The sequence below is a fragment of the Euprymna scolopes genome, chromosome 16, assembly GCF_053919585.1.
Source record: "Euprymna scolopes isolate OS-2025 chromosome 16, ASM5391958v1, whole genome shotgun sequence".
Lineage (NCBI taxonomy): Eukaryota > Metazoa > Mollusca > Cephalopoda > Sepiida > Sepiolidae > Euprymna > Euprymna scolopes.
The window spans coordinates 144,024,255-144,051,809 of NC_136497.1; the positions used below are offsets into that span (position 1 = coordinate 144,024,255).

Below are 27,555 nucleotides of genomic sequence, written 5' to 3' on the forward strand. Positions count from 1 at the left end.
TTGATGATTTGATATTGTATTATATAATGTATAATTGTTGTTTTCCAGTGGTCTGCAAAATAGTAATGAAAAAAAAAATCAGAAGATTAGATTAAGATAAAATGGTCGGTCTAGTCAAATTAGAATTTAAAAAAGGGGGCAGGTTTAAATTTACGTAGGCGGTTAACTATTTTTTTTTTTTTTGGAAGAGGTTCACAGAACCCTGCAAGGGGGATTTTTTTAATAGGTTTTTCGATTATGAAAAATGCTATTTTTGCTGTCTGTATGTAGCTTGATTATGCTGACCGGTGTGACGGTTGAAAGATCATATTCTTCGCATACAATAAAGACGGGAGGCTGCATGCCTATGGGCTTAAAAGGCTTGTAGCTGCAACGAGGGTGCGCGATAGAATGCACCCACATAGATAAGCTTGTAGATAGGGCCGCTTGTGAGCTTCGGCTGATTGAAAATGCCCAATCTTGGGAGTAACAGTACAACTGTCTCTCTCTTTATATATACTTGTTAATGTCTCCATCTATTACAGCATGAACACTCATTAGACTCTAATATCTCCTAAGACTCTCTATCACTCCTCTACTATTATTACCCTACATTAACATGGGTACTAATTAGAGGTCACTATTTTGGTTGGCTCCCACTTCGGGGCGCCTCCGATAACAGGGAGAACTGGAGCGCTGAAATAGAAAGAAATACTGGTAAAAGCAGACATTGTCTTCTTATAAAAATGAGGACGTGTAAAGCGACTTTGTTATGAATTCCTGAGGTTTTATATATCTAATATATATGTGTGTTTTCCCGCAACTCGGGTTACAAAGAAAGACAGTGCATTTTGTAAAGTCTGTATTAATGTTCAATGCTCCTCTTGGCTACCTAACGGGAGCTGAGGAGTGAGGCATGTGCTCTGTCTCTAGTCGCCGTGGAAGTGAGGACGTTTCCTTCACTCGAATGTCCCACGTAAACCGTTCTCGCTTTTCATTGGCTGGAACCTCTGATGACGTATAAGAAGAAAGGAAGGAAAAGAGAAAAGAGTAGGGAGAAAGAGAGAACTAAGGTGAGAATACAGCCTAGTCTCGTAGTAGTAGCAGCTCGCTACACTCTAAGACTTTCTAATACAAACAAGAACACTAAATAAGAACTCACGTAACATACGCGCACAAGTGGTATCTTCGTCTAATAATAACAACCACCAACGTAACAATGATTGCCGGTCTCGCCCGATCCATGCTTGACGAGAATTCACGAGAATTCGGGTCAAATTATGCAAGAGTACAAAAAAAAAACAAAAAAACTATAAAAATACTGTTCGCTCAATATATGTAACCATGACATGAGCTGGCATATATTCGGTGGGTTTTTAAGAGTATTTTGTGTAGTTTTTTTTTTATCTTATTTTTAACTCCTTTTTCCCAAACTTACAGTGTTCAACAAAGAGTCTGGCGCCATTTTAAATTTTCCACTTGGAAAATCGATTTTATTTTTTTAAGAACAATAGTAAACAAGTAAAAATATTTTTTAAAAATATTATGGAGGGTATAGTCTCTTTTAAAAACAATGTCTCCTACAAGAATTGTCATAAAATGTGTTTTCAATCGATATTTATTCAATAAGGAACCAGTTTTCCCACCTAGCAAAATGGGACGAGTTTTCCAAAATTCATGCGCGCACGCGCGCGCACACACACACACACACACACACACACACACACACACACACACACACATATATATATAGTGTTTCCTTTTCAGATTAAATATGTTTTTAACTCATTTCAAAGTATTTTTTAACATATTTTATTAACTGTTTGCTCATATTATAAGCTCTATTTCCTATTTGGTTTTATCGAGCTTTTATATCTGGCTGAGATAATTTTATAAATATTAATTCTTTAATATTTATAATTTACTTTAATTTTACCATCTTGGATCATTTTGGTAAATTCAATTGTAATTTTCATTTTATATATATATATATATATATACATATATATATATATATACATATATATATATATATATACATATATATATATATATACATATATATATATATATATATACATATATATATATACATATATATATATATATATACATATATATATATATATATATATATACACACATATATATATATATATATATATACATATATATATATATACATATATATATATATATATATATATACATATATATATATATATACATATATATATATATATATATATATGTATATATATATATATGTATATATATATATATATATATATATATATATATATATATATATATATGAGTAAAAATGAAGTATATATGCCGGAATACCATATATACATATATACAAATATATATATATGTGACAAAGTTTTTTTTATTTCATTTTTATTTCATTTTTTTTTTTTTTCATATTTTTAAATTGAAATCAGAATGTACTTTTGCTAATTGTTTTCTAGGAAGTCAAATAAGATTTCGCAAAAAATCAGTTTCATTATCTATTTTTAAATCATCCAATCAAATTGCTTCTCCAATATGTGACGTCACATGTTTTTTCAAAAAATTCGTTTTTATTTTCATCAACATATTTTAAACGCAAACATTCGAACTTTTTTCTTTTTGAAGTTAAAAACAGAATTACTTCACTCTTTTTCAACAATTCAACAAGCCAAACTTGTTTGTTCTTGAAATTAAAAAAAGAAAGACGATAAACTGTGAGTAAAATTTTATTTCTAAATAATCACAATCTTCAAAATTCTGTTTGAGCGTAATATCGATTTATCTTTTTGTTACTTTTTTTTATATTGAAAAAAAAAAACAAAAAAAAACGACGTTTGTCCGAAATTGATGTCACTTCGTTTTTGTCGCCATATTAGCTTTTTGAGGCTATTTTTTATTTAGTTTTTATTTTTTAATTAAAAAGAAACCGAATAATGTCGAAACATCTCTAGAAGACGATTATCAAAAGAGAGAAAAAAAAATGGTGCTAGTGCACTTACTGATCCACGCTATTTTTTTAAATCGTATTTCCAAGTTTAATTAAAGTTTTATGTATACTTTTTTATTCAATTGTAAGGTTAAAGTACAGAAAAGGGGTTATCCTGACGCTCCGCACTTCTTTATTTACCTTGGAAGTGACGTCACACAAATCTTATAATACGGATTGCTACAAATTGTAAAAATAATTTGTTTTATTTTTCTTTCATTTTGAGCTCCTTTTTTCTCCCATTTCTTATTTTGAGCGGAGAATTTATTTTATTTTCATTTTGAGCTCTTTTTCCGATCCGGCGTTACCTTTTATAGGTACTAGTCCTGCAGTCCTGCACTTTACGACCCGAGCTATTTTTTAACGCTATTATTTAGAAACGTATTATTTAACATGGGGAAGGGAGGGTGTATTGTAACTATTCTGTACTTTCACCTAACAATTCAATTAAAAAAAAAAAGGTAAATATGAAGAATTACTCCACCTTCGAAAATTCCTTTAAAATTACCACTCTTATAGGTTTTCGGGGTCGCTGAAAACGAAAATAACGTTTAAAATTACGGCAAAGGAGTAGTTTCCAAGATATGAAGAAATGTTAGTTTAAAAAAGTGGGGGATCACTTTTCTATAAGAATTTAACGTAAAATGTTCACCCACTTTGTGGCCACGATTTTTTTTTTTGGGGGGGGGCTTCCTTTCTACCATCGGAAAATTTAAAATTACCTGTTTACGTTTGGTGGGAAGCGGTGTAAAATAATAAACAGTTCTTCTGCTTGGTTAATGTCGTCACGTTACTTATGTTAAAACGGTTAATTAAACTGCATAAGCACCTGCTAAAAAACTATACAAGTAAAACAAATTACTTTTTACTTGTAAACTGGTTTATTAATTGTAGAAAACAAAAACAAACGGGAGAAAAAAGGAGCTCAAAATGAAAGAAAAATAAAACAAATTATTTTTACAATTGTAGCCATCCGTATTCTAAGGTTTGTGTGACGTCACTTCCAAGGTAAATAAAGAAGTGCGGAGCGTCAGAATAACCAGAAAAGGTACAAAACACCCTCTCCTCCCCATGTTAAGAATGGCTTTTAAAATAATAACGTTATTATTTCAGCACGGATCAATAAGTGCACTCACTAGTACCAAAAAAAAAAGGTAAAACTATACAAACACCGTGACAGCGAATTAACCCTACCCCTAACCCTAACCCTAACCCTAAACCCTAACCCTAACCCTAACCCTAACGCTGTCACGGTGTTTGTATAATAATACCAAAAAAAAATTTTCTTGTATCTATTTATTGTTAGACTTGGACTGTATAGAGGTGTATATGTTTTTGTTTTTTTTTAATATTACTTTTTCTCAAAACGAAATAAACGATAATAATCTACAGGTTTATCTGCGAACTTCAGCTAATAATAATAATAATAATAATAATAATAATAATAATAATAATAATAATAAAAGATTGGTTGTTCAAATGATTTGTAAATAATGATGTTAATTTCAGAATTTTGATGAAAACATCAGATTCAATTCAATTGTAGCATAGGGACTGTTCATATAACTCGCCTATTTCGATTTACGCCCAAACTTGTATTGAAAACATTTATTCAAAAAAGTACGTGTATTTGTTTTAAAATTCACTGTTTATAGAAATCGAGCCGACATATTTTCGGTACTCCTTGAGCGTTGAGTTCCATGGCGACCAGCAGAGAAAATTAATTGGTAAAACTACAACAGAACACCGACCAATAAATTTGTTTTGTACAGGTTTTCGGGGTCGCTGACAACGAATCTGATATTCAAACCCGTCGCAAATTTACCGTCGCTCTACCTCACAATGTAAACAGAATTTTTGTGAAAAATTAAACAGTTCTTCTGCTCGGTATATGTCGCCGCGTTACTTACGGAAAAACGGTAAATTAAACTGCAGAAGCATTGAAGCACCTGTTAAATATTGTACGAGTTTTATAATTGAACCCCCCTCCAAAAACAAAACAAAACAAAAAAACGAAAAATATAAATGCTTTTGTAGACCGCTCGTGAAACTTTTTTTTAGATCAATTAAAAAAGCATCAAAAACTACGTAACACAGAAAAATGAACCACATTTTGTTTTTGAAAACTTTCTTGTTATTTTAAATGTCTGCTAAAACATTCTTCCGCGATGTGACAAGTCACCTTACTACGCGCGTCCATGCACGAACGTATAAGAATAGCATAAATGATGGCGATGAGAGTTGGCACAAAATAGTGCGAGGGTTCAGGGGTTAATACCATGCAAACGGTAAATTTGCGACGGGTTTGAATATCAGATTCGTTGTCAGCGACCCCGAAAACATAAAGAGAAACACATTTTATTGGTCGATGTTCTGTTGTAGTTAAAGTAAACATTTACTCATTAAATTTTTCTGCTATTCGCCATGGAACTCAACGCACAAGGAGTACCATATTTTCTTTCTTCCCTTTTCACTGTTTAGCGATTAATTTACAATATATATGTATTTATTTTTGGGTCAATTTTTACGATGTGCCCTACCCTAGCGTATTATAAGCACCCCAATCTCCCCATGTTAAGGACGGCTTTCGGAATATACACTCTCCAACCTTGAAAGGGGGGGGTATTCCGAAAGCCGTTTCTAACATGAGGAGGTTGGGGGGGGGGTTATTCAGAAAGCCGTTCTTAACATAGGGAGGTTGGGCTGTTTATAATACTTTGAGGCACGTCGTAAAACTTGACCTTTATATATATATGAGCAAACCGTTAATAAAATATGTTAAAAAACACTTTGAAATGAGCTAAAAACATATTTAATCTGAAAAGGAAACACTAGAAGAAATACTTTCCTTCTCATCAGAAGGTAGGAATTAGCAAAATGCGGGATCGGATTTTGCATGCAAAAGTATTTGATGAAACAACAAATAAGTCAAAGATCTTACTTGATAACAAAAAAAGTGAAGCAGAGGGAATATGGTGAAGAAAAAGGTGATTACACATGAATGGATAGTCTGGTGGAAGATAAAAAATCCAGTGACGGTAAAATCCAAATGTAAAACTTCAAGAAAGTTAAAAGAATTTCCATTTGTTCAAGTAAAATCCAAGGAAATCCCGTAATTGGAAGAAGATGGTCCATAATAATCCAAAGGCAGAAATCCATGGAATAATTCACAAAAATGTGTACAAGGAAAAAAGAAAAGGTTCCAATAATATTAATAAAAGAAAAATAATACATATATATATATATATATATATATATATATATATATATAATGATTTGGAATTCATTCCATTTGCGCTTTTTTCCAAGGAACTCTGCCTTTTGGATTATTTGGGACCATTTGGAATTTACCCATTGGATTGAAATTTTAAATTCGACCGTTTTGGATTTTACCATTTTTGGATTTTTACCCTTCACCGGACTGTCCATTCATGTGAAATCTTTTCATCATTTTTCTTTTGCCTCCTGTTCCCCTTACCTCACCCTTTTTTTAACTAAGTAAGATCTGTGACTTACTTGTAGTTTCATCAAATACTTTTATATGCGAAATCCGATCCTGCATTTTGCTAATTCCTGCCCTCTGATGAGAAGGAGAGTATTTCTTCGAAACTCCGCGGATTAAGGACTATCCACTTATCTTGTGCTTCCTTTTTTAAAATTAAATATGTTTTTAACTCTTTTTCAAGATGTCTTTTAACATGTTTTATTAATCATTTGTTCATATATATATATATATATATATATATATATATATATATATATATATATAATTAATCCCGTCTCTAATTCGAACATTTAACGTTTTTCTTTGTTTTTTCTTCGGCCCTTTTCAAACACGCTCTTTATTTTTTAATTTAGCTTGGAGAAGGTTACTTTAAACGGTCCCACCTTATAATTTTTATACAAAAAAAAAAAAATATATATATTCTTCGTTGGAACGGAAAATTTCTTGCGTTAATATGCTTCGACACATATTTTCCGATAGTAAATTATAAAATAACTAGCAGGACCCGTGGAAATTCCACGGTAGTTAAAATCTTTTAAAACACACATCAGTAAGAAATTCCTTGATTGAGATTGTCGGACTGACTTCCTCATCTTGGTTGTTATAGACACAGCATTTCGGCCGTTTTGCCCTCCGGCCTTCATCAGGTGTTTTCTATCGAACTGAGGAGCCGTTTATTAGGAGTCTCGAACCCAACCCTTTATTATTATTACGGGGGTACCGTGTTCGGACTCCAGCTAGGCTCTGGGACATAGTTGCTTATTTTGTTTTGAATGTTACTTTTCACTGCCTTCATTCAGGATTGAACTCAGCAACTTTGGGTAACTGTCAACTTTGATACAACGTCTAGGACCACTCGGCCATATGTCACTAGGACACAAAACACCTGATGAAGGCCGGAGGACAAAACGGTCGAAACGTTGTGACTATGACAATCAAGATGAGGAAGTCAGTTCGACAATCTCAATAAATGAAACACCTCATCTCAAAAATACAGACAATTACAATGTGGCAATTGAAGCGAAAACCTTATTAAGTATTAAATGCTAAATTGGCTAATTGGCTATAAAGTAAAAGTTATTCCGAACTTTGATTTAACATTTTAATAAAAAAAAAAAGCTTAACATTGTCTTGTATCTTTTTTTTTATACTAAGAAAAACGTAAGCATCACGCTGAAATAACAAAAAATGCCATTCTTAATAAGGGGAGAGGGTTTGACTATTCTAAACCTTCACCTAAATAACGATTTAATGAAAAACATGTTTAAAATGTTCTTGTATCTTTTTTATAATTTTTGTTAAATAAGAAAAATCAATAAACTTTGATAGCACTAGTGTAAGAATCATGCTGAAAGCCATTCTTAATATGGGGAGGGGGGTTAACTATTCTGAAACTTCACCTAACAATGTAAAAAAAAAAAAAAATAAGGGAAAAATATATGTATGAACAATAAATATTTCTTCAGTTAAATATAATATATTGAAAATCTTTAAATAAGGAATAAATATTTATTTAAACCATAATTATTGAAACAAAGTATTTTACTGCATAAAAAAACGGTTATGGGGAGAAGGGTTAACTATTTTGAACCTTCACCTAAATAGCGATTTAATGAAAAAAAATTTAATGGTCTTGTATCTTTTTTTATAATTTGTTTTAAAATAAGAAAGAAAAAAAAAACTTTGATACCGCTATTGTAAGAATCATGCTGAAAGCCATTCTTAATATGGGGAGGAGGTGTTAATTGTTCTGAAACTTCACCTAACAATGTAATAAAAATAATGAAAAAAATATATGAATGAACAATAAATATTTCTTCAGTTAAATAAACATACTGAAAATCTTTAAATATGAAATAAATATTTCTTTAAATAAATTAAGTCATAAGTAATGAAACAAAGTGTTTTATTTCATATTAAAAAAAAAATGTTTTGTCCATTTTTTATAGTATTTAAATATGTATGCCCTGTCGGTGGGCATTAGAAGATTATGAATGCCTGTAAAAGAAGCAAAATAAAACGAACAAATCATAAGTAATAACTATGTAAACAACGTGACTCGCTTCGGCATTAAATAACGCGAAAAAGGATTGATATGCCGTAAAACAAAAACAAAACAGAACAAGACGTAAAATATGTTTTGACTCTGTGTTACTCAGTGTATTTGCGAATGGTGACTTTGGTGATTTATTTAATAAAGCCATTCTTGACTTTTGTAACATTTATTTCTAAACATATTTTTTGTTAGGTAAGGTTAAGGCTCACTCAAAAGTAAATAATAAAAAAGATAAAGTGGCACAGTAAAAAAAACCCAAACGAACTCGTAACGTTAAATGTAAAAAATATATTTATTACTGAATAAAATAGAATGAGCGTTCCGTATTACACTGCAATAATAAACAGAAGACATCGTTAAAAATGTAAGTAAAATACTATACTATTTAAACTGTGGAACAATACCTTCTATGCATGCATAATTGTCTTTAAAATAATCCCGAACCATAAATAGACAGTTTATATATATTTTTTTTTGTTCGGGAAGTTTTGGGAAATAAAAGGGTTTAATGATTTTTAACTAATAAAGATTGGACAATAAAGGGAGATAATTCACATTAATTAATGTTTGCGTTGATGATGACACGTTTCATTAATTAATGTTTGCGATGATGATGACGTGACACCGTACGGACAAGCATATTAATATATAGATGTTTATTTCGTTTTTTGTTTTTCAATTTGAATAAAACTAAAAAATCTCTATATTAATTTTGTTCTAGAAAGTTCAAATACAACAGAAAGTTTCTTCACCCATGAAAGATTTCTTGGAAAGTAAGTTTCGTTTTCTATTTATATTTCATCCAATCAAATTGCTTCTAAGTTGTCTGACGTCACAAGTTTTTTTGTTTTTTTTTCATAATAGTAGCATTGAAATATTGCGAATATATTTTATTAACGATCACATCTCTATTAAAAAAAAAAAAGAAAAACATCTCGCAGTAGCATTTTCGGTACTTTTTTTTTTACATGGTGGTCACCACTTATCAAGGCCTGAAGGCCACTCGAGGATAAGGGTTATTGTGTGTACTGTAATCAATGGGATAGTATCGTAGTAATCGTAAGTATTGGAGATTTGATAAAGTGTCTTACTTAAGGGGGCGATTCATCAGGAATTTGTTTATGTTGGACTTGAAAACATCCAAGTTGTAGTCAGGTGGAAACAGGCAAATGGAAGAGAGTTCCACAGGCGTGTACTTCTAAGAAAGAAACTTTGTTCATGGAATCTACGTTTAGATTTAGGTACATATAAAGAGTGGGGAACGTTAATGACAGTGGTTTCAGCGAGGTGGGTGTTTTTCGTGAAAGACTGGCGAGGGGGGACCAGAAATTGGAGCTCAGACGAGCACTTGCCATGGAAATAACGATAAAATAAATACAGGCTCGCAATGTCTCTTCTGTGGGAGAGAGGTTGCAGGGAAGAGAAAAGGGCATCCCCTACTAAGCCACAAAGTCATTTTTGTACTCTGTCAAGGCAGGATAGGCTGTTTTTAGCAGCTCCTACCCAGATATGTACTCCATTCTTCGACATACTTGGCTTTTATACAGATAGAGAATTGCATCAGTAGTGAGATATCTTCTGGAGCGATAGAAGGATCCCACAATTTTCCCAGCGACCTTGGCAACAGACTTGATGTATGTGTTCCATTTCAGATCAGGAGTAAAGGTCAAAACCAGAAGCTTATCAAAACATGGAGCCTCCCCTAGACGAGAACCATTCATTTCAATTGATGCAAAATGAGGATCAGAGCATTGATGATGTAAAGATAGGAGCATGGTTTTAGATGCATTAAAAGTAACCAGCTACCTCTTCCCCCACTGTACCATGCACTGAAGATTAGAGGTGAGAGAATCAGGGTGAACTTTGTCATTTACGGCCTTTGATGTGTTGCCATAGATGGTCGTGTCATCAGCATAGATGTCAACGAAAAATTTTAGTATGTGTTTTGGGAGATCATTGATGTAGATCAGGAAGAGAGTTGGGCCCAGTATGGACCCCTGAGGGACTCCAGCATTAATACTGTGGGCCTCTGATTTCTGCCTATCAACCACTACTCTTATTAGCCTATCAGAGAGAAACGATTTAATAGTTGCGAAAACATTTCCAGTTATACCATACCTTATCGAACGCCTTTTATATGTCAAGAGCAATTGCCCTGGAAAGGAAGCCTTTGTCAAGAGATTCACTAACCGTTAGAACATCAGCTGTAGATCTAGCAAAATGGAAACCATATTGCATGTCACTAAGAAGGTTATTTCTTCTGAGGTGGTTGACTATTTCTCTATTTAATATGGATTCCAGCAGCTTACTCATGACACACAGGAGACTTATTGGTCTGTACTGAGAGGGAAATGACATCACCTGAATTCTTAAATACAGGGCATACTGATGAGGTTTTCCAGGTTGTTGGAAAGCACTTCTCCTTAAGGCAACGCTTAAACAGTTTTGTAAGTATGGGGGCAAGTTCTGGTTGAAAGTTTTTCAACACTATAGTTGAAATTCAGTCATGGCCAGTTGCTTTACTGGAATCAAGGTTCTTGATTAGCTTGGCGACCTCACGCACAGATACTTGTATGTTGCATAGCGTGTTGTCTGTTATAGGAGGAAATGCGTGGAGTTGATGGCCTTTGTGGCATAGGGTAGAATTAGCTGCAAAGTTCTTGGCAAATAGTTTGGCCTTGTCTAATGCTGGCGAGATGACCTCCGGTCCATTGATGATGGTTAAGATAAAACGCACGTTTCTGTTCAGGATCTTGTTTGCTTTTTGCCAAAACTGGTGGGAACCAAGCCGCTGCTTAGCTACGTTGGATTTAATGGACTGAGCATATAGCACTCTTGCATTTTTTATTACTCTTTTACAGTGGTTGCTGGCAGTCCTGAAAGCAGCTTTAGTCTCAGTACATCTTTACGTTGGTAGCTACGGAAAAAGTGAGTTGAATAAAACTAAAAAATTTCTATATTAATTTATTTCTAGAAAGTTCAAATACAACAGAAATTTTCTTCACCTGTGAAAGATTTCTTGGAAAGTAAGTTTCGTTTTCTATTTATATTTCATCCAATCAAATTGCTTCTAAGTTGTCTGACATCACAAGTTTTTTTCACTTGATTGTAGCATAGGGACCATTGAAATATTTCGCATATTTTTATTAACGATCACATCTCTATTAAAAAAAAAAAAAAAGAAAAACATCTCGCATTAGAATTTTTGGTACTTCATGGGGAACGTGGGCTGTGCATAAACAGGTTTTAATTTAATGGTTGCTCCCTAAAAAGCGCATGCGCAAAAGTTTTCATTGGTTTATTTAATCATGAAAACTTTTTTGAAGGTACGATTTGAGGCAAAAAAAGGCCAAAAGCATTATTTGAATATGTATGAAAAAATAAATTTAACAAAAAATAAAAATATTTAGTGTGGAAAATATAATAATAAAAATTAAAACAAAATGAAAATAAAAGAAACAAAAACGAGCACAAAATAAAAGTATAAACATAATAATAAAAATTAAAACAAAATGAAAATAAAATAAAAACGAGCACGAAATAAAAGTATGAATCAAATTTAATTGAAGAAATTTAAAAAATTCAAAAAATAAAATAAATACACACTCGATTACAAAAAAAGTGTATGAGATATACACAAAGAAAGTGAAAAAAAAAACCTCAGGGAGCAACCATTAAATTAAAACTCGTTTCTGCAGGGTCCATCGTTCCCAGTGAAGTGCTGAATTTTCAATTTTTTTGATAAGGATTAATTCTTATGATTTGGAATCTTAATACGAACATCTCGCAACTCTTTGATGAATGCATATAAGATTAATATAATATATTTTAATAAAATATTATTTTTATATTTTAATAAAATATTTTTATTATTTTTACTTGAAATATTTGTATTTTATTTTAATACAATGTTTTTATATTTTAATAAAATATTAGGATTATGTTTTAATAAAATATTATTTTATATTTTTATAAATTATTTTTATGATATTTATTTAAAATATTTTATTATATTTTAATAAAGCATTTTTATATTTTAATAAAACATTTTTATTATGTTTTAATAAAATATTTTTATTATGTTTTAATAAAATATTTTTATTATGTTTTAATAAAATATTTTTATTATGTCTCAATAAAATATTTTTATTATGTCTCAATAAAATATTTTTATTATGTTTCAATAAAATATTTTTATTATGTTTCAATAAAATATTTTTTATTATATTTAAATAAAATATTTTTTATTATATTTAAATAAAATATTTTTTATTATATTTAAATAAAATATTTGTATTATATTTAAATAAAATATTTGTATTATATTTAAATAAAATATTTGTATTATATTTAAATAAAATATTTGTATTATATTTTAATAAAATATTTTATATTTTTATTATATTTTAATAAAAATTATTATGATTTAATGATTTTTTTTATTATATTTTAATAAAAATTTTTATTACATTTTAATGAATATTATTATGATTTAAAAGTATGAATTTTGTTATATTTTTATAAAATATTTTCATTATATTTTAATAAAATATTTCATTATATTTGAATGAAAATTTTTTATTATATTTGAATTAAATATTTTTATTATATTTTAGTAGTTTTTATTATATTTTAATTAAATATTTTTCATAATATTTTAATAAAGTATTTTTGTATTTTTATAAATTTTTATTTTTAATAAATTTTCAATATTTTAATAAAATATATCTATTATATTTTAATACCATTTTTTTTTTATAAAATTCTAATAAAATATTTCCAATGTATTTTGATAAAATATTTTTATTACATTTTAATAAGATATTTTTATCACATTTTTATACAAAAAATTCATATTTATATTATATTTTAATAAAATATGGATATTATATTTTAATACAATATATACATATTTTTTTAATTGGAATTCATTATTGAGTTGAGTGTTATTTAATAATTGATTTTATTGCAGACTATTATTCTTATTTTTTAGTTGTTCTTTCAATTACTGCCTTCCATAGTTGTTGTTGTTTCACCACGTTTTGGCCAAGTAAGCCTCTGGCCAACTTTGGGTAGGATTGAAACCGCTATCTTCAGAGGATGTTCACCTTAAAACCATAGAGATTTATCGTCTCTATCCACTGCCCTATATATATATATATATATATATATATGTATGTATATGTATGTATAAATCCACGTTTTATCTATTATCTCATCTTCTATTGTTGGGTCTGCACTGAATGGTATATCTTTATTTTTAATTGGAATGCATTATTGAAACGAGAATTTTTTATTGATATTTATTTTAGTGCGGACTATTATCCTCATCTTTTTGTTTCCTGATATTTAGTGGCGCAGTGGATGGAGATGTTGAATCTCTATGGTTCCAGGTAGGCATTGTCTGAAGATAGCAGGGTCAATCCTACCCAAAGGCAGAGGCTTACTTGGCCAGAACATGGTGAGCCGACAACAACTATGGAAGGCAGTAATCGTTAATGATGCAGTTCGGAGTTCCTATCCCATTGCGGTAACCACCTGATGAAGGAAAAAGGACTAGTTGGCCGAAAAATCCTAAAACAACTTAAAAGATGAGAATAATAGTCTGCAAATAAAATATATTAATAAAATATTTTTATGTATATTTTCTTTTAATACTATATTAAATATTATTATATTTTAATAAAATATTTTTATGTATATTTTCTTTTAATACTATATTAAATATTATTACATATTAATAAAATATTTTTATGTATATTTTCTTTTAATACTATATTAAATATTATTATATTTTAATAAAATATTTTTATGTATATTTTCTTTTAATACTATATTAAATATTATTATCTCTATATAAATAAAATGAACTCATTTTTTCCGTCTGATTTTGACATTAATAGGATTAAAAATCAAGATATTTCATGCAAATATAATATGCACAAACGGCAGAACAATATCTGAGGTGTGTTATAGGCTTATTATTTCTCAAATTCCTCGATAATCTTAGATTTCTATACTTTTTCTGCTGAGAAGTCACGGCCAAAATCGGTTAAGATCAATGGAAGTGGTAAAATATTTTCTCTCTAATAAATTCCTCCTCCCCCTGCCACCACTTAACACCGTTTGGGGATCGTTCACAAGGAACAGTTTAGAAGAGAACACCGGTTTGGCTTCATAGTTCTTTCATGTGAAGTTATTTAAAATCACTAAACTAAGCTGCAGTGCTCTGTGGCGTAGTGGTTAGCGTGCTGGACAATTCACATTATATTTTCACGTTCGCGCCGACCTACCGTAGTCGTTTTTTTTTTTTTTTTTCCTAAACAACTGGAAACTTGGTGGCCGAACTGTTAACGTTGCAGATGTTTTTTTTTTTTTTTTTTTTCACACTTTATTTTCCTACTTTTACTCATGACTCCGGGTTTGATCCTTCCTACTTACTTACCATAACATTTTTTAAAACTCCCCCCCCCCCGTCCCGGAAACAAACACTCGGGCAATGCCGGGTAACCCCGCTAGTATATTAATAAAATATTTTTATGTATATTTTCTTTTAATACTACATTAAATAATTTAATAAAATATTTTTATGTATATTTTCTTTTAATACTACATTAAATAATTTAATAAAATATTTTTATGTATATTTTCTTTTAATACTACATTAAATAATTTAATAAAATATTTTTATGTATATTTTCTTTTAATACTACATTAAATAATTTAATAAAATATTTTTATGTATATTTTCTTTTAATACTACATTAAATAATTTAATAAAATATTTTTATGTATATTTTCTTTTAATACTACATTAAATAATTTAATAAAATATTTTTATGTATATTTTCTTTTAATACTACATTAAATAATTTAATAAAATATTTTTATGTATATTTTCTTTTAATACTACATTAAATAATTTAATAAAATATTTTTATGTATATTTTCTTTTTATACTATATTAAATATTATTACACTTTAATAGAATATTTTTATGTATATTTTCTTTTAATACTATATTAAATATTATTATATTTTAATAAAATATTTTTATGTATATTTTCTTTTAATACTACATTAAATAATTTAATAAAATATTTTATGTATATTTTCTTTTAATACTGTATTAAATATTATTACACTTCATTAGAATATTTTTATGTAAATTTTCTTTTAATACTATATTAAATATTATTACATTTTAATAAAATATTTTTATGTATATTTTCTTTTAATACTACATTAAATAATTTAATAAAATATTTTTATGTATATTTTCTTTTAATACTACATTAAATATTATTACACTTTAATAGAATATTTTTATGTATATTTTCTTTTAATACTATATTAAATATTATTATATATTAATAAAATATTTTATGTATATTTTCTTTTAATACTATATTAAATATTATTATATTTTAATAAAATATTTTATGTATATTTTCTTTTAATACTACATTAAATATTATTATATTTTAATAAAATATTTTTATGTATATTTTCTTTTAATACTATATAAAATATTATTATATTTTAATAAAATATTTTATGTATATTTTCTTTTAATACTACATTAAATAATTTAATAAAATATTTTTATGTATATTTTCTTTTAATACTACATAAAATAATTTAATAAAATATTTTTATGTATATTTTCTTTTAATACTACATTAAATAATTTAATAAAATATTTTAAACGAAAAAGATTTTAAAAGTACTATAAAATCTTTTATAATTTAAATACTATATAAAATATTTGTAAGCCATGAAATAGATTTTTTTTAATACTATATAAAATATTTGTAAGCAATAAAATAGATTTTTTTAAATACTATATACAATATTTGTAAGTCATAAAATAGATTTTTTTAAATACTATATAAAATTTTTGTAAGCCATAAAATAGATTTTTTTAAATACTATATACAATATTTGTAAGTCATAAAATAGATTTTTTTAAATACTATATAAAATATTTGTAAGTCATAAAATAGATTTTTTTAAATACTATATAAAATATTTGTAAGTCATAAAATAGATTTTTTTAAATACTATATAAAATATTTGTAAGCCATAAAATAGATTTTTTTTAAATACTATATAAAATATTTGTAAGTCATAAAATAGATTTTTTTAAATACTATATAAAATATTTGTAAGAAATAAAATAGATTTTTTTAAATACTATATAAAATATTTCATTATATTTTTTAAAACTATCTTAAAACAATATAGTGGATTTAAAAAAATTCTATATAATACTTTTATTATATTTTTATGTTGAAGCATTTCTCCTAACAAACACCCCGGATATCTTAGCACTAAGTGAGACTAAGCTGCATTCCTCCATCCCCTCTAACTACTTTAACATGCTTGGATATCTCCCATTTTACCGTAAGGACTCTGACAGACATATGCACGGGCTTGGAGTCTATATCCAAAACACCTTCCCCTTGACTAGAGAAACAAAACTAGAATCAGACGATCAAGCCTTTATGTGCTTTAGACTTAACATACAACATAACATTAGTTACTTTTATTTTCTCTACTGCTCTACCTGAACCCAGGACTGCACCCTAAGAAACAAAATCTCTGACAGCATAGATACAGCACTTTCCCTCAACACTAGCGCACAAGTGCATGTATTTGGTGACTTTAATGTCCACCACAACAAATGGCTTGGATTTTCTACTTAAACAGACGCAGCTCGTACCACAACACATAGCTTCTCTATATCTCATTCTCTAACAGATGGTTACATTTCTAACCGTTTCCCAGACCAGCAAGAACAACACAGATCACTTCTAGATCTGTTTCTGGCCATAGTTCCTGATTATTGTGTAACGAATGCCCAACCTATTTGGGAACACTGATCATGCAGTGATAATCGTTGAAATCGCCCTAAACTGTAGACCCAAAACTGGGGAGCCCTTGCTCAAAACAACGAGATATTATAAAAACGCTGACTGGGAAGCCGTCAGGGATCTCATCAGAGATGCCCCATGGAAAAATATCTTTTCTCTTTGAGACCACTGAATGGTTCAAAATTGCAATTGAAGCACATGTTCCCACGCGGAAATTTTATAGCAAGCCCCACTCTCCCCAATGGTTTACTTCAACTTGTGAAGCTGCCATTGCGCAAAGGCAGCATGTGTACCGCAGATTTAACTGACATAAGTCCAGTTCAAACAGACAGAAGTATATAGAAGCCAGAAGTAACTGTAAGAAAAAAATAGCGACAGCTAAGAGAGAATTTACTGAAATCACCAAAAACGTATCAAATAACAGAAATTAGGAACCCGTGATTTTTGGAAAATCTACAACAGTGTAGTAAATAATGGGCAATCAACAATTCCCCCACTAATCAACAATCATGAGGTTGTTTGCTCAGCAACTGAGAAGGCTAACATGCTTGCCAGTCGGTTCACCTCCAACTCCACACTGGACCGTGCTAACCACCTCCTCCCTGACTTTCCTTTGCTGACAGACGCCACACTAGACAATCTAAAAATCACTCCTTCTCAGGTACATGCTATCACAAAAAATCTTTACACTTCAAAAGCATGTGGACCTGATCTGATCCCAGCTGTGCTATTAAAAAAGTCCTACACCAAAGTAACTTCAATTCTCTCCAAACTTTACAACAAATGCTTTAATGAATCTTGCTTTCCTGCCTGCTGGAAAACTGCTTCTGTGGTACCAGTTTTCAAGAATTCTGGCAAAAGAACTGAGCCATAAAATTATCGCTCTATTAGCCTTCTCTCACTTTTCGCCAAAATATCTGAGTCCATAATTAACCAAGCTCTAGTCCATTACCTCACAGATGCTAAACTTCTTACCGACCAACAATATGGAGTTAGACACTGGGCGAATACTTAACACAATTAAATCCTTCTTAGATAAGACGAAAATCCAGGTTGTCCTAGACAGTCGTACATCTAAACAATATGATATAAATGCGGGAGTACCTCAAGGGTCTATCCTTGGACCTCTGTTATTCCTAATATTCATAAATGACCTCCTTGACAAAATTGTCTGTGAGATGGGTATATATGCTGATGACACCACGCTCTGACAGACACGACAGGAAAACGAATGAACATATATCTAAAGAAATGGCAGAAACACTAGAGGATGATCTCCAATCTGTAGTGAAATGGGGACAAAAATGGATGGTCACATTCAATGCTGCCAAGACTAAACTTGTTTCCTTCAATAATTACAAGAAACCTTCTCTGCCACCAATAGCAATGGTCAGTGACTCTTTATCTGAAAGTACATCTTTTAAACTCCTCGCCCTAACGTTCACAGGAAACAGGAGTTGAAACAATTACATTAAGAGCATTGCCAGAACCGCTGCAAGAAAGGTGGGCTCTCTCTACCATGCTAGAAAGCTACTAATGCCTGAAAGTGTCCTGTACCTCTATAAAGCCACCATTTGGCCATGTATGGAGTATTGTTGTCATATTTGGGTTGGTGCATCTGCTACTAGTCTCTCGCTCCTACACAAGATTCAAAAGAGAGTCGCCAATCTGATAGGTCTTGAACTTTCATCTTAGCTTCAGCCTGTGACCCATCGATGAAATGTTGCATCCCTCTACCTGTTCTACAAGTACTTTAACGGTGAATGCTCCAACTAACTGCAAGCACTTGTACCCCTCGATAAATACTCCCGACAAAGCCGACAAGCAGCTAAATCCCACCCCTTCACAGTAGAGATACCTAAATGTTAGAGAGCCTTCTACTACAGTTGTTTCTTCCCCAGAACCGCTAGAATTTGGAATTCCGTTCCGGGTCCCTGCTTCTTCAACTGTACTGACATGCAGAAGTTCAAGTGTAACGTGAACCGACATCTTGCTGCCCAACTCCCTACATAGTACCCCTGTAGCTTATGTCCCTGATAGTAACTCCCTACATCAAACTGGCAATGTACCTTGTTTGGGGTGAAAATGTAATAATAATAAAAAAAACATTGAATGGCTGCACTATAAACGTTCATGCAATATTTTAGACTTATCTGCCCAATAGTTTCTGAGATAATGTGGAATGGCCAAACAGACAAGCGAGAGAGAGAGAGAGAGAGAGAGAGAAAGAGGGTTGCTGTGAATGTTACTGACATATATTGTTTACTGGAATATATATATATATATATAATGTTACAAGAAATAGCAAAAAAAATGGGATTCGGAAGTTGTTCCAAAAGTAAAACCTCCTATTTTTTTACTCAAAAAGTTAAAAAGCTACAAAGACAAAAGTGATACCATTAAAACCAGCAACTTTTTGGTGACCCAGAATTTATTTTTTTACATAGTCACTACCATTTTCCAGGCACTTTAGTCAAAGAATTAAAAAAAAAAAAAAAAAAAATAGGAGACATTACATTTGAATGTACTTCTCATATAAAATATAGAGCGCTACAAACAAACAAAAAAATAAGGAACTAAATACACCAATATCTTAAATGTTTTTTTCCTTGCATTTTATAAATCACTGCTAAATTCTTAAATACACCAAAACCTTAATAATCGACAAGAAATATAAAAACAAATATGTGTAAGATACAAAACAAAGTTAATGTCAAGGTTTAAAAAATAGAAAACATTACTTTTTGAATGCCCTTGATCAAGAGAGATACAAACAAACAAAAATATAAATGTAACCCCAACTGCACCCACAGGCCGTGCACGCATGATACGAAGCGACGTGCAGTAACCCTACTCTGTCGAGCACCGGACCCCTCAACATGCACTGTCTCTCTCAGACCCTCGGAATCAGGTCACCGATACGTTACAGCGCTCTCAACCCCAAGTCCGGGCAAAACCTGGATGCGGCTAGGTGATCGTCTACGTCAGGTTCTGGGGTCAGATTCTCTCACATGCGTTGGAGTTGGCAAGTAGATATCTCTCGCTGTTGCAGCTTGAAGATCAGGGTCCTGGCAGCGGAAATCAATGGGTCATCCTTCACAAAGTGAAAGCATTAAATGATCAACAACGCCAGGGAGTTCTGTATCACAATTTACATTATTGGCAATAGATTCAACATACACATCGTGCAGAAAGGAAAACTCAGGTTATTAAAATCACTATCGTTTTCGCTAATTTCAGGCAAGGATTCTTGATGCAGGTGCCTTTGTCTCTTCTACTGGTGATAATCTCGGCTAGTAAGAATTTCTTGAGGGGCCTCTTTCTTCAATTGTTTATCACGAATAGCTCCTGCCGGCCCGAACGAGAAAAGACGCCGATTAGCCAGAGTATCTGGTTTTTATCAAAACACCTTTCTGGAGTTATTCTTTCTTTTCTCTTCCCTTTCTCTCTTTCTCTTCATTCCCTATTAATTTACTCCCCTTCTCTCTTTCTTTTGTCCCAAATCTTCTCCCTCATTGGTCTGAGTTGTTAACTTATTATCAAATTAGGAGTTATTAGTCCTTAGGTCGAACAAGGCCTGACGGCGACCCCTCACCCCTCAGTTCCCACCTCAAGTCACTAAATTCTGAATTCTCTTCCTATTGCTCGCAGGTGTTTAAAACCAACCCTTCCGTTGTTGATAGATGTATAACAGCCGTGATATAGGAACAATTCTCGTTTGTCTTTCTCTTAAATACCCCACCCCAGCACTGATGTGATAAGCGATAACTATTTATTTCCATGAGTGATTCGTTATCTGAGTCAAACATTTTCGGCTGGCGACCCTTTTTCCTTTTTTCCTGACCCTAAACATCCCCCCACGTACCTTTCAACAGAACATTGTTCTTTAATAATTTGAATTGTTGTTCTAACCTAAATCAGAAAACGATCTTGTATTGTTTTTTTCTGCCAACTCAAGAATCTCATTATCATATTTATTTTTTTTTTTTTTCTCATTGAAATATTTTATTTCTTCTGGACATTTTTGCCTCTTCCTATCGCTACATAAGTACAAAATGGAAATTAAAACCGCTTAAGAACAACTATTATCTATTATCATATTTATTTATATTTTTTTCTCATTGAAATATTTACTATTTCTTCTCTGGTGGACAGGAATCTCATAAACATCTGTTTTTCCTTGACCAAATGTCAGCATGCCCCCCCCCCAACCATACCTCATCCTCTCCCATCTTCTCTTCCTCTATATGAAAAGCAAGATCATCTGGTGTCGCCAGGGATCTCGTCATATCAGGAAGTAAATATACCAAAATCGTAAATGCTTTTTACTTGCATCTTATTAATCACTCCTAATACGAGCTACATTCCAAAGGTAATGCTTCCTATTTTTTCCACCCGAATGGATCAGATGAGTTTGCAAATTGCATTCTTAGCATGGTTGAACTTATGCATTCATAACCTGAAAGTTTCATGTTTCTTTTGCAGATATTTACAGTGTGAGACTCTCAGAAAGCAAACTGTGTCATGTCCAATAACATGCATCATTGAATTCATTTTACAGAAAACCTCACCACTATAGCAAAGAAATGCATACCTTAAAGACAAGCAAAAAAATGATAAAACAAGCTATGGTTCAATAAGGACTATTAAAAAGCAATAGCTCTCTGGCCTGAAACTCTGCCAGCAATTAAGAGCTACACCAACTACCCAAAATCTAAATGAATTAAAAAGACTCAGAACAAATAAAAGAAGCTAAAAAATTATCGGGAAAACTATGTAAATAAGCTCAACTCAAACATGAAATTCAACCAAATTCATAAAATAAGAAAAATTTCAGAAAAACATCCAACTTCCTCCATAAGATATTTTGGAACAGGAAAATACAAAACCGAAATAGCTAATCTACCCCCCCCCAACTCCATGATCGATAATAATCTAAAAGTACAGAAAAAAACAAAAAACAAATACAACACGTAAGGTACAAAACAAAATGAAACCAAATTAATATATATCCCTCCATGGATCATACAAAAAAATCTAACAGTCCTTGACTTTAGTAAAACTCACCAAAAGGAAACTAAAATCTTTGAGATGAAAATATTTTAACAAAACAAAAGTATAGAAAATGAAGAAAAATATTCAAAGAAATTGAAAAATCTCAACATACAGTAAACGAAACTTATTAATCGTAAAATTCAAAACTAAATACAACAAACTTTATCCAGCATGAATACCTGTAAGGCTTACATGTCACTAAAAAACAACAATAATTTTCCTCTACAAAATAACAAACCAAACTTTTTGAATAAATATTGGAATACATAACTATAAGAACTTGAAGCATAAGCCCATCCCAACACATACCTCGAGAAACTACCAAGGATCAGAGGAAAATTCCCAAACCATCAAAATACCTACACTGATGAAATTTCTCTAACAACTTCTAATATACATGATGCTATAGTACAAATCCTGATAATTTATACAGGGTGACCTATAAGTTAATTTAGAGTTTGAAAATGAAACAATTTTTTCTTAAATGACTGTATTTACTTAATTCTTTTTTTTATTTAGAGTGTGAAAATTTTTTCTGATTTTATTGCGAAAGATAATGTCTCTTTAGTAACCTCCATTATTGGCTTTGCAAAGTCGAGCTCTTTCTAAGAGATTCTCCATAACAGTTCTTAACATCGGAGGTTGTAGGGAAAGAATTTCCTGTCATACATTTGCCTTAAGTTCTTGGATGGTTTGAGGTTTATTTGCATACACTTTGTCTTGAAGATAGCCCCAAAGTCTTGAACTGTCAAATCTGGTGAATGTGGAGGCAATTAAAAATGGAAATTTCGAGAAATTTTTTGATCCTGAAACATTACAGTTAACAACTGCATTGTGGCTCTAGCTGTATGTGAAGTTGCTTCATGTTGTCGCCACTAATACCCTTGCATGTTTGCTAACTGAGGTTGAGCAAAATTCATGAGCATATCTCTATATCTCTCAGCAGTTACAGTCACAGCATTTTCATCCGCATCTTCAAAGAAGAAGGACCTGATAACCCTTTTTGAGGTTACTCGGCACCATACTGTGAGTTTAATTAGGTGAATTGGATTTGCATGAACTTGACATGAATGAAAATATAACTTTTTAATTATTTTAAACTGATATTTATTTTCTACCTTTTGTATCTTATATTCCTATTCATCGTACAGACAGACAGACGGACAGATCCGGCATTGCTTGGATCATTTTTGTGGGGTGGGGGTCAATATCTCAAAGGAACATATGAAGGCACTAGTGGGAATATTTATCGACACAAATGTATGAACATTAATTAGGGTTCCCCATTATAAGTGAGCCACATGGAGCCCAACCTCAGTTGATGGGAATCAGCAATGTAACCCATAAACTGCCTTCCCAGTGTAAGTTCGGTAGCTCTACGTCAAACTGTGTGAGCATGCATGGGGTTCTCAGTTATAAGTGACATCACTCGTGCCCTACCCCCTATGTTGAGGGTGAGCAGTGTAACTTATCAAAACTTCCCTCACCCCATGGTGGGTGATCCTACGATATTTAGTAACTCTACGAGTCTACATGAAACAGTTATAAGTGACCCCCCCCCTGCAGCTCCACCCTCGTTGTTGGGAGAGAGCAGTGTAACCCATCAAAAAATCCCCTTCCCCATTGTAGGTTTTCCTGCTAAATTTAATAGGCCTATGTGAAATGGTGTGAGTGTGCAAAGGCCCCCCCCCCACCTTTCAGATCCTTGATACCTCTTCTATCCTTATTATATATATATATATATATATATATATATATATAAAATAAAATAAAATTCATGTGTAATCACCTTTTTCTTCACCATATTCCCTCTGCTTCACTTTTTTGTTTTCAAGTTAGATCTTTGACTTGTTGTTTCATTTCATCAAATACTTTTGTATGCAAAATCCGATCCCGCATTTTGCTAATTCCTACCCTCTGATGAGAAGGAAAGTATTTCTTCGAAACTCCGCGGATTAAGGACTATCCACTTATCTAGTGTTTCCTTTTCAGATTAAATATGTTTTTAACTCATTTCAAAGTGTTTTTTAACATGTTTTATTAACTGTTTGCTCGTATATATATATATATATATATATACCTTTTCTATCATTGTTTGCAGTTAGCCCAATCTCCCTGTTCACGTATTTGGTCAACTCTCCCTGCCTCGAGGTGGCTAGAGCAGTTGCAAAGGCAAGGTAACTGAGCAGGAGGTTCTGACTGCGCTGAAGCAAGTTGACTGCAACAAGTCTGGCTTACAAATTGTATTTGAGGTTGTCGCCCATATTGATACCGATTCTGACGGATGTGTTCAACCACTGGTTTGACGAGGGTTCTACCCCAAGTCAAGTAATCAAGGGAGTGATCACATCTATCATTTAGTGTAATAGTAAACTAAAAAAGTTTGTGGGAGAACAATGTTCTACCTTTTTTATTTCAAAAAATGGTCTTAGAGGTTTAAAGATGGCAGAATATTCCAAGATTTCTCAAAGAAGTCGAAATTTTGTTGATGGGAAAATCATGTTTGTTGTATGGAAAAACTGTTGAAACTCGATTGCAATTTCGATTTTTATCTCATGTAAATTATATGGAGGCACACATTGGATGCTAATTCTTCAAAAAATTGTTTTCAACTTAAATAAACTTTTTTAATTAATTTTAAAGATTTCTTCAGATAATTGTCTGACAGAATAGATTCTCCATTTTTAAGTGATTAAACTGTGTTATCTTTTTTGGTAATCGATTTTATTTTTGGTGGTTTTTCAAAGAACGAGTGTTTTTTAGTTATTAAAAAATATGAAGGAATGTTATAAAATGAATCCATTCCATTTTATTTTCACTTTTCTTTAAAAAATTGGATTATTGTCGACTTTGTTTTTACATTTTTATATAAAAAGTATTCATGATATTTGATAAATAATATCCTAAAAATAATTCTCTTGGTTGAATACATTTTTTATCAAAGTTCAAATTATATATAATTGAGATAATTTTTTTTTCTTTTTTTTCTTTTTTTCAGCTTGCTTTACATTTTTTAATTCTTCATTGATGGCGTCAGATCAATATCGATCACTTTTCCAATGTGTCCGATGTGAATCTCAAATAAACGAAACTTCCAAGACTTTACCATGTCTTCATAGTTTGTGTAATTCATGTTTCTGCAACACATTAAATGGAGAGATAGAAGGCAAATGTCCACAATGTGGTGGCGACTTTCAAAATTATAAAAGCTTGACTCTTTCACCTATTTTGGCCAATGAATTAAAACGTCAACGATTATCACTGCCTGAATTGCAATGCGACACTTGCTTAGAAGGTGACGGTTTATCAGTAGCAGAATATTGGTGCATCCAATGTGAAAAATTGTTTTGCAACACTTGCTTATCATTCCATAATAAACTTCATAAAGAACACATTTTGAAAATCTTGACCGAAATGAAGAGGGTTGACGCCATTGAAATGATGATGGGGAAACAATGTTTGTTGCACGGAAAAGCCGTGGAATTGTTTTGTAACAATTGTAACGTGTGTTATTGCAACACATGTTACAAGTCTCACTCGACTGACACGAGCAGCAACTGCATGAAAATGCCACCATTATTAGTGAAGGAGGAAACTATAAAAATAAAAACTCAAGTCCCGAACCTTAAAAAAGAAATGAATGAATTCAAAGAATTCTTGCAGTCATCAAATGAAAATGTTTTCAAATATACGGATGAATTAAATCTTGAATGCGAATCTAAATGCCAGGATGTTTGGATAAAATATGAACAAATCGTAGAAAATGCAAAGTTGGATGCCTTGGATCTGTGCCAAAAGATAAGACAAGAAACGGCTGAAGAAGTTAAAAAATGGCAGAATAGTTTTGATAAAAATACAAGAATTCTCAAAGAAGTTGAAATCTGGTTGCTGAATTTACAGTATTTGTTCCGTGAAGATTACCAAGACCGAGAGATCTTGTGTGGATTAAAACTGTTGACATCAAGACTTCCATCATGGCATCTTAAAACGATGCGACCGAATAAAATATGTGAATTGTGTTTCACATTGCCTGACTGGTGGCATCAAGCGATGGAACCATTGGTCAGCAGACAAATCCCATCAGTGTCTTGTGTTCGGAAAACAATTCCTGTCAAAAAACTTGTAAAAGAAAATCAGTGGATTCTACCTGGATCAAAATCACGAAATATCAGAACTATTTTAATCAATGAAAAAGATGATCACATTTTTTTGTGTGATTGTGAAAATAAATCAATAATTGAAATGAGTGAAATCGGACAATTTGTGAGTGAATTTCTTTTGTCTGATAAAGAAAATCAAAACTTCAAACCTGTTGACATGTGTTCAATTTCATGTGAAGAATTTGTTGTTTGTGGAATTGGAGAAAATAAACTAATTTTTTTGAAAAGAATTGAAAATGATCCATTTTTACAAATACAAAAAATCGTTCCAACAAAAAGAGAATTTTATTCCGTGTGTGTAAAAAACGAAACAATTTTTACTTGTGATCTTTATTTCGGAATTCATCATTTTACAAAAGGAGGCATAGAAATTAAAACAATCACAAATAGAGGATTGAGTAGGTCACAACAGTTTCTGCGAATCCGTGTTAATTCTTCCAGTGGGAAATTTTGGGGTTCAAGTAATGATCGTTCTGAAATGTTTTGCTTTAATTCGGAAGGTGAAAAAATTGATTCGTTTAAAAAAGATAATAATTTTTCTGATTTTAGTTTGACTGAATTTGGACAATTTTATTGTAATCGCAACGGATTTTTTTCGTTTTTTCGACAAGGACGTTTTTGCGTTTTTGAGAAACGACCTGAAACACATCCGATATTTTTTGTTTTTCAAAACAAAATATTTATTTGTTTTCAAAGTGATGGAAAATGGATAATTAAAGTTTTTAAAATATTTTATTGAAAATTAATGTAAAAACTTTAAAATATTTGAATATTTCAATAGAACTGTAGAAACTAATAAAATGTTTATTTTTTATTAATATTTTATTGAATCATTTTTCCATTATTATCAAACTAATAAAAAATAAAATGTTTATTTTTTATTAATATTTTATTGAATCATTTTTCCATTATTATCAAACTAA

General features: G+C 31.1%; 1 protein-coding gene across 5 annotated transcripts; it reads left to right on the forward strand.

Moving 5' to 3' along the window:
- Positions 1–2,553: 2,553 nt before the first annotated feature.
- On the forward strand, positions 2,554–27,555 carry LOC145296139 (uncharacterized). Of its 5 annotated transcripts, XM_080142308.1 has the most exons (5): positions 2,587–2,708; positions 9,263–9,314; positions 11,516–11,567; positions 24,574–24,649; positions 25,471–27,554. In XM_080142308.1, exon 5 carries the CDS (start codon positions 25,500–25,502, stop codon positions 27,369–27,371), a length of 1,872 nt encoding a protein of 623 aa, XP_079998434.1. In that variant the 5' UTR covers positions 2,587–2,708; positions 9,263–9,314; positions 11,516–11,567; positions 24,574–24,649; positions 25,471–25,499; the 3' UTR covers positions 27,372–27,554. The 5 variants fall into 5 exon arrangements, with proteins under 5 accessions (XP_079998432.1, XP_079998435.1, XP_079998434.1 ...); XM_080142310.1 differs by lacking the exons at positions 11,516–11,567; positions 24,574–24,649 and adding an exon at positions 11,403–11,469; XM_080142307.1 differs by lacking the exon at positions 24,574–24,649 and having other exon boundaries at positions 2,588–2,708.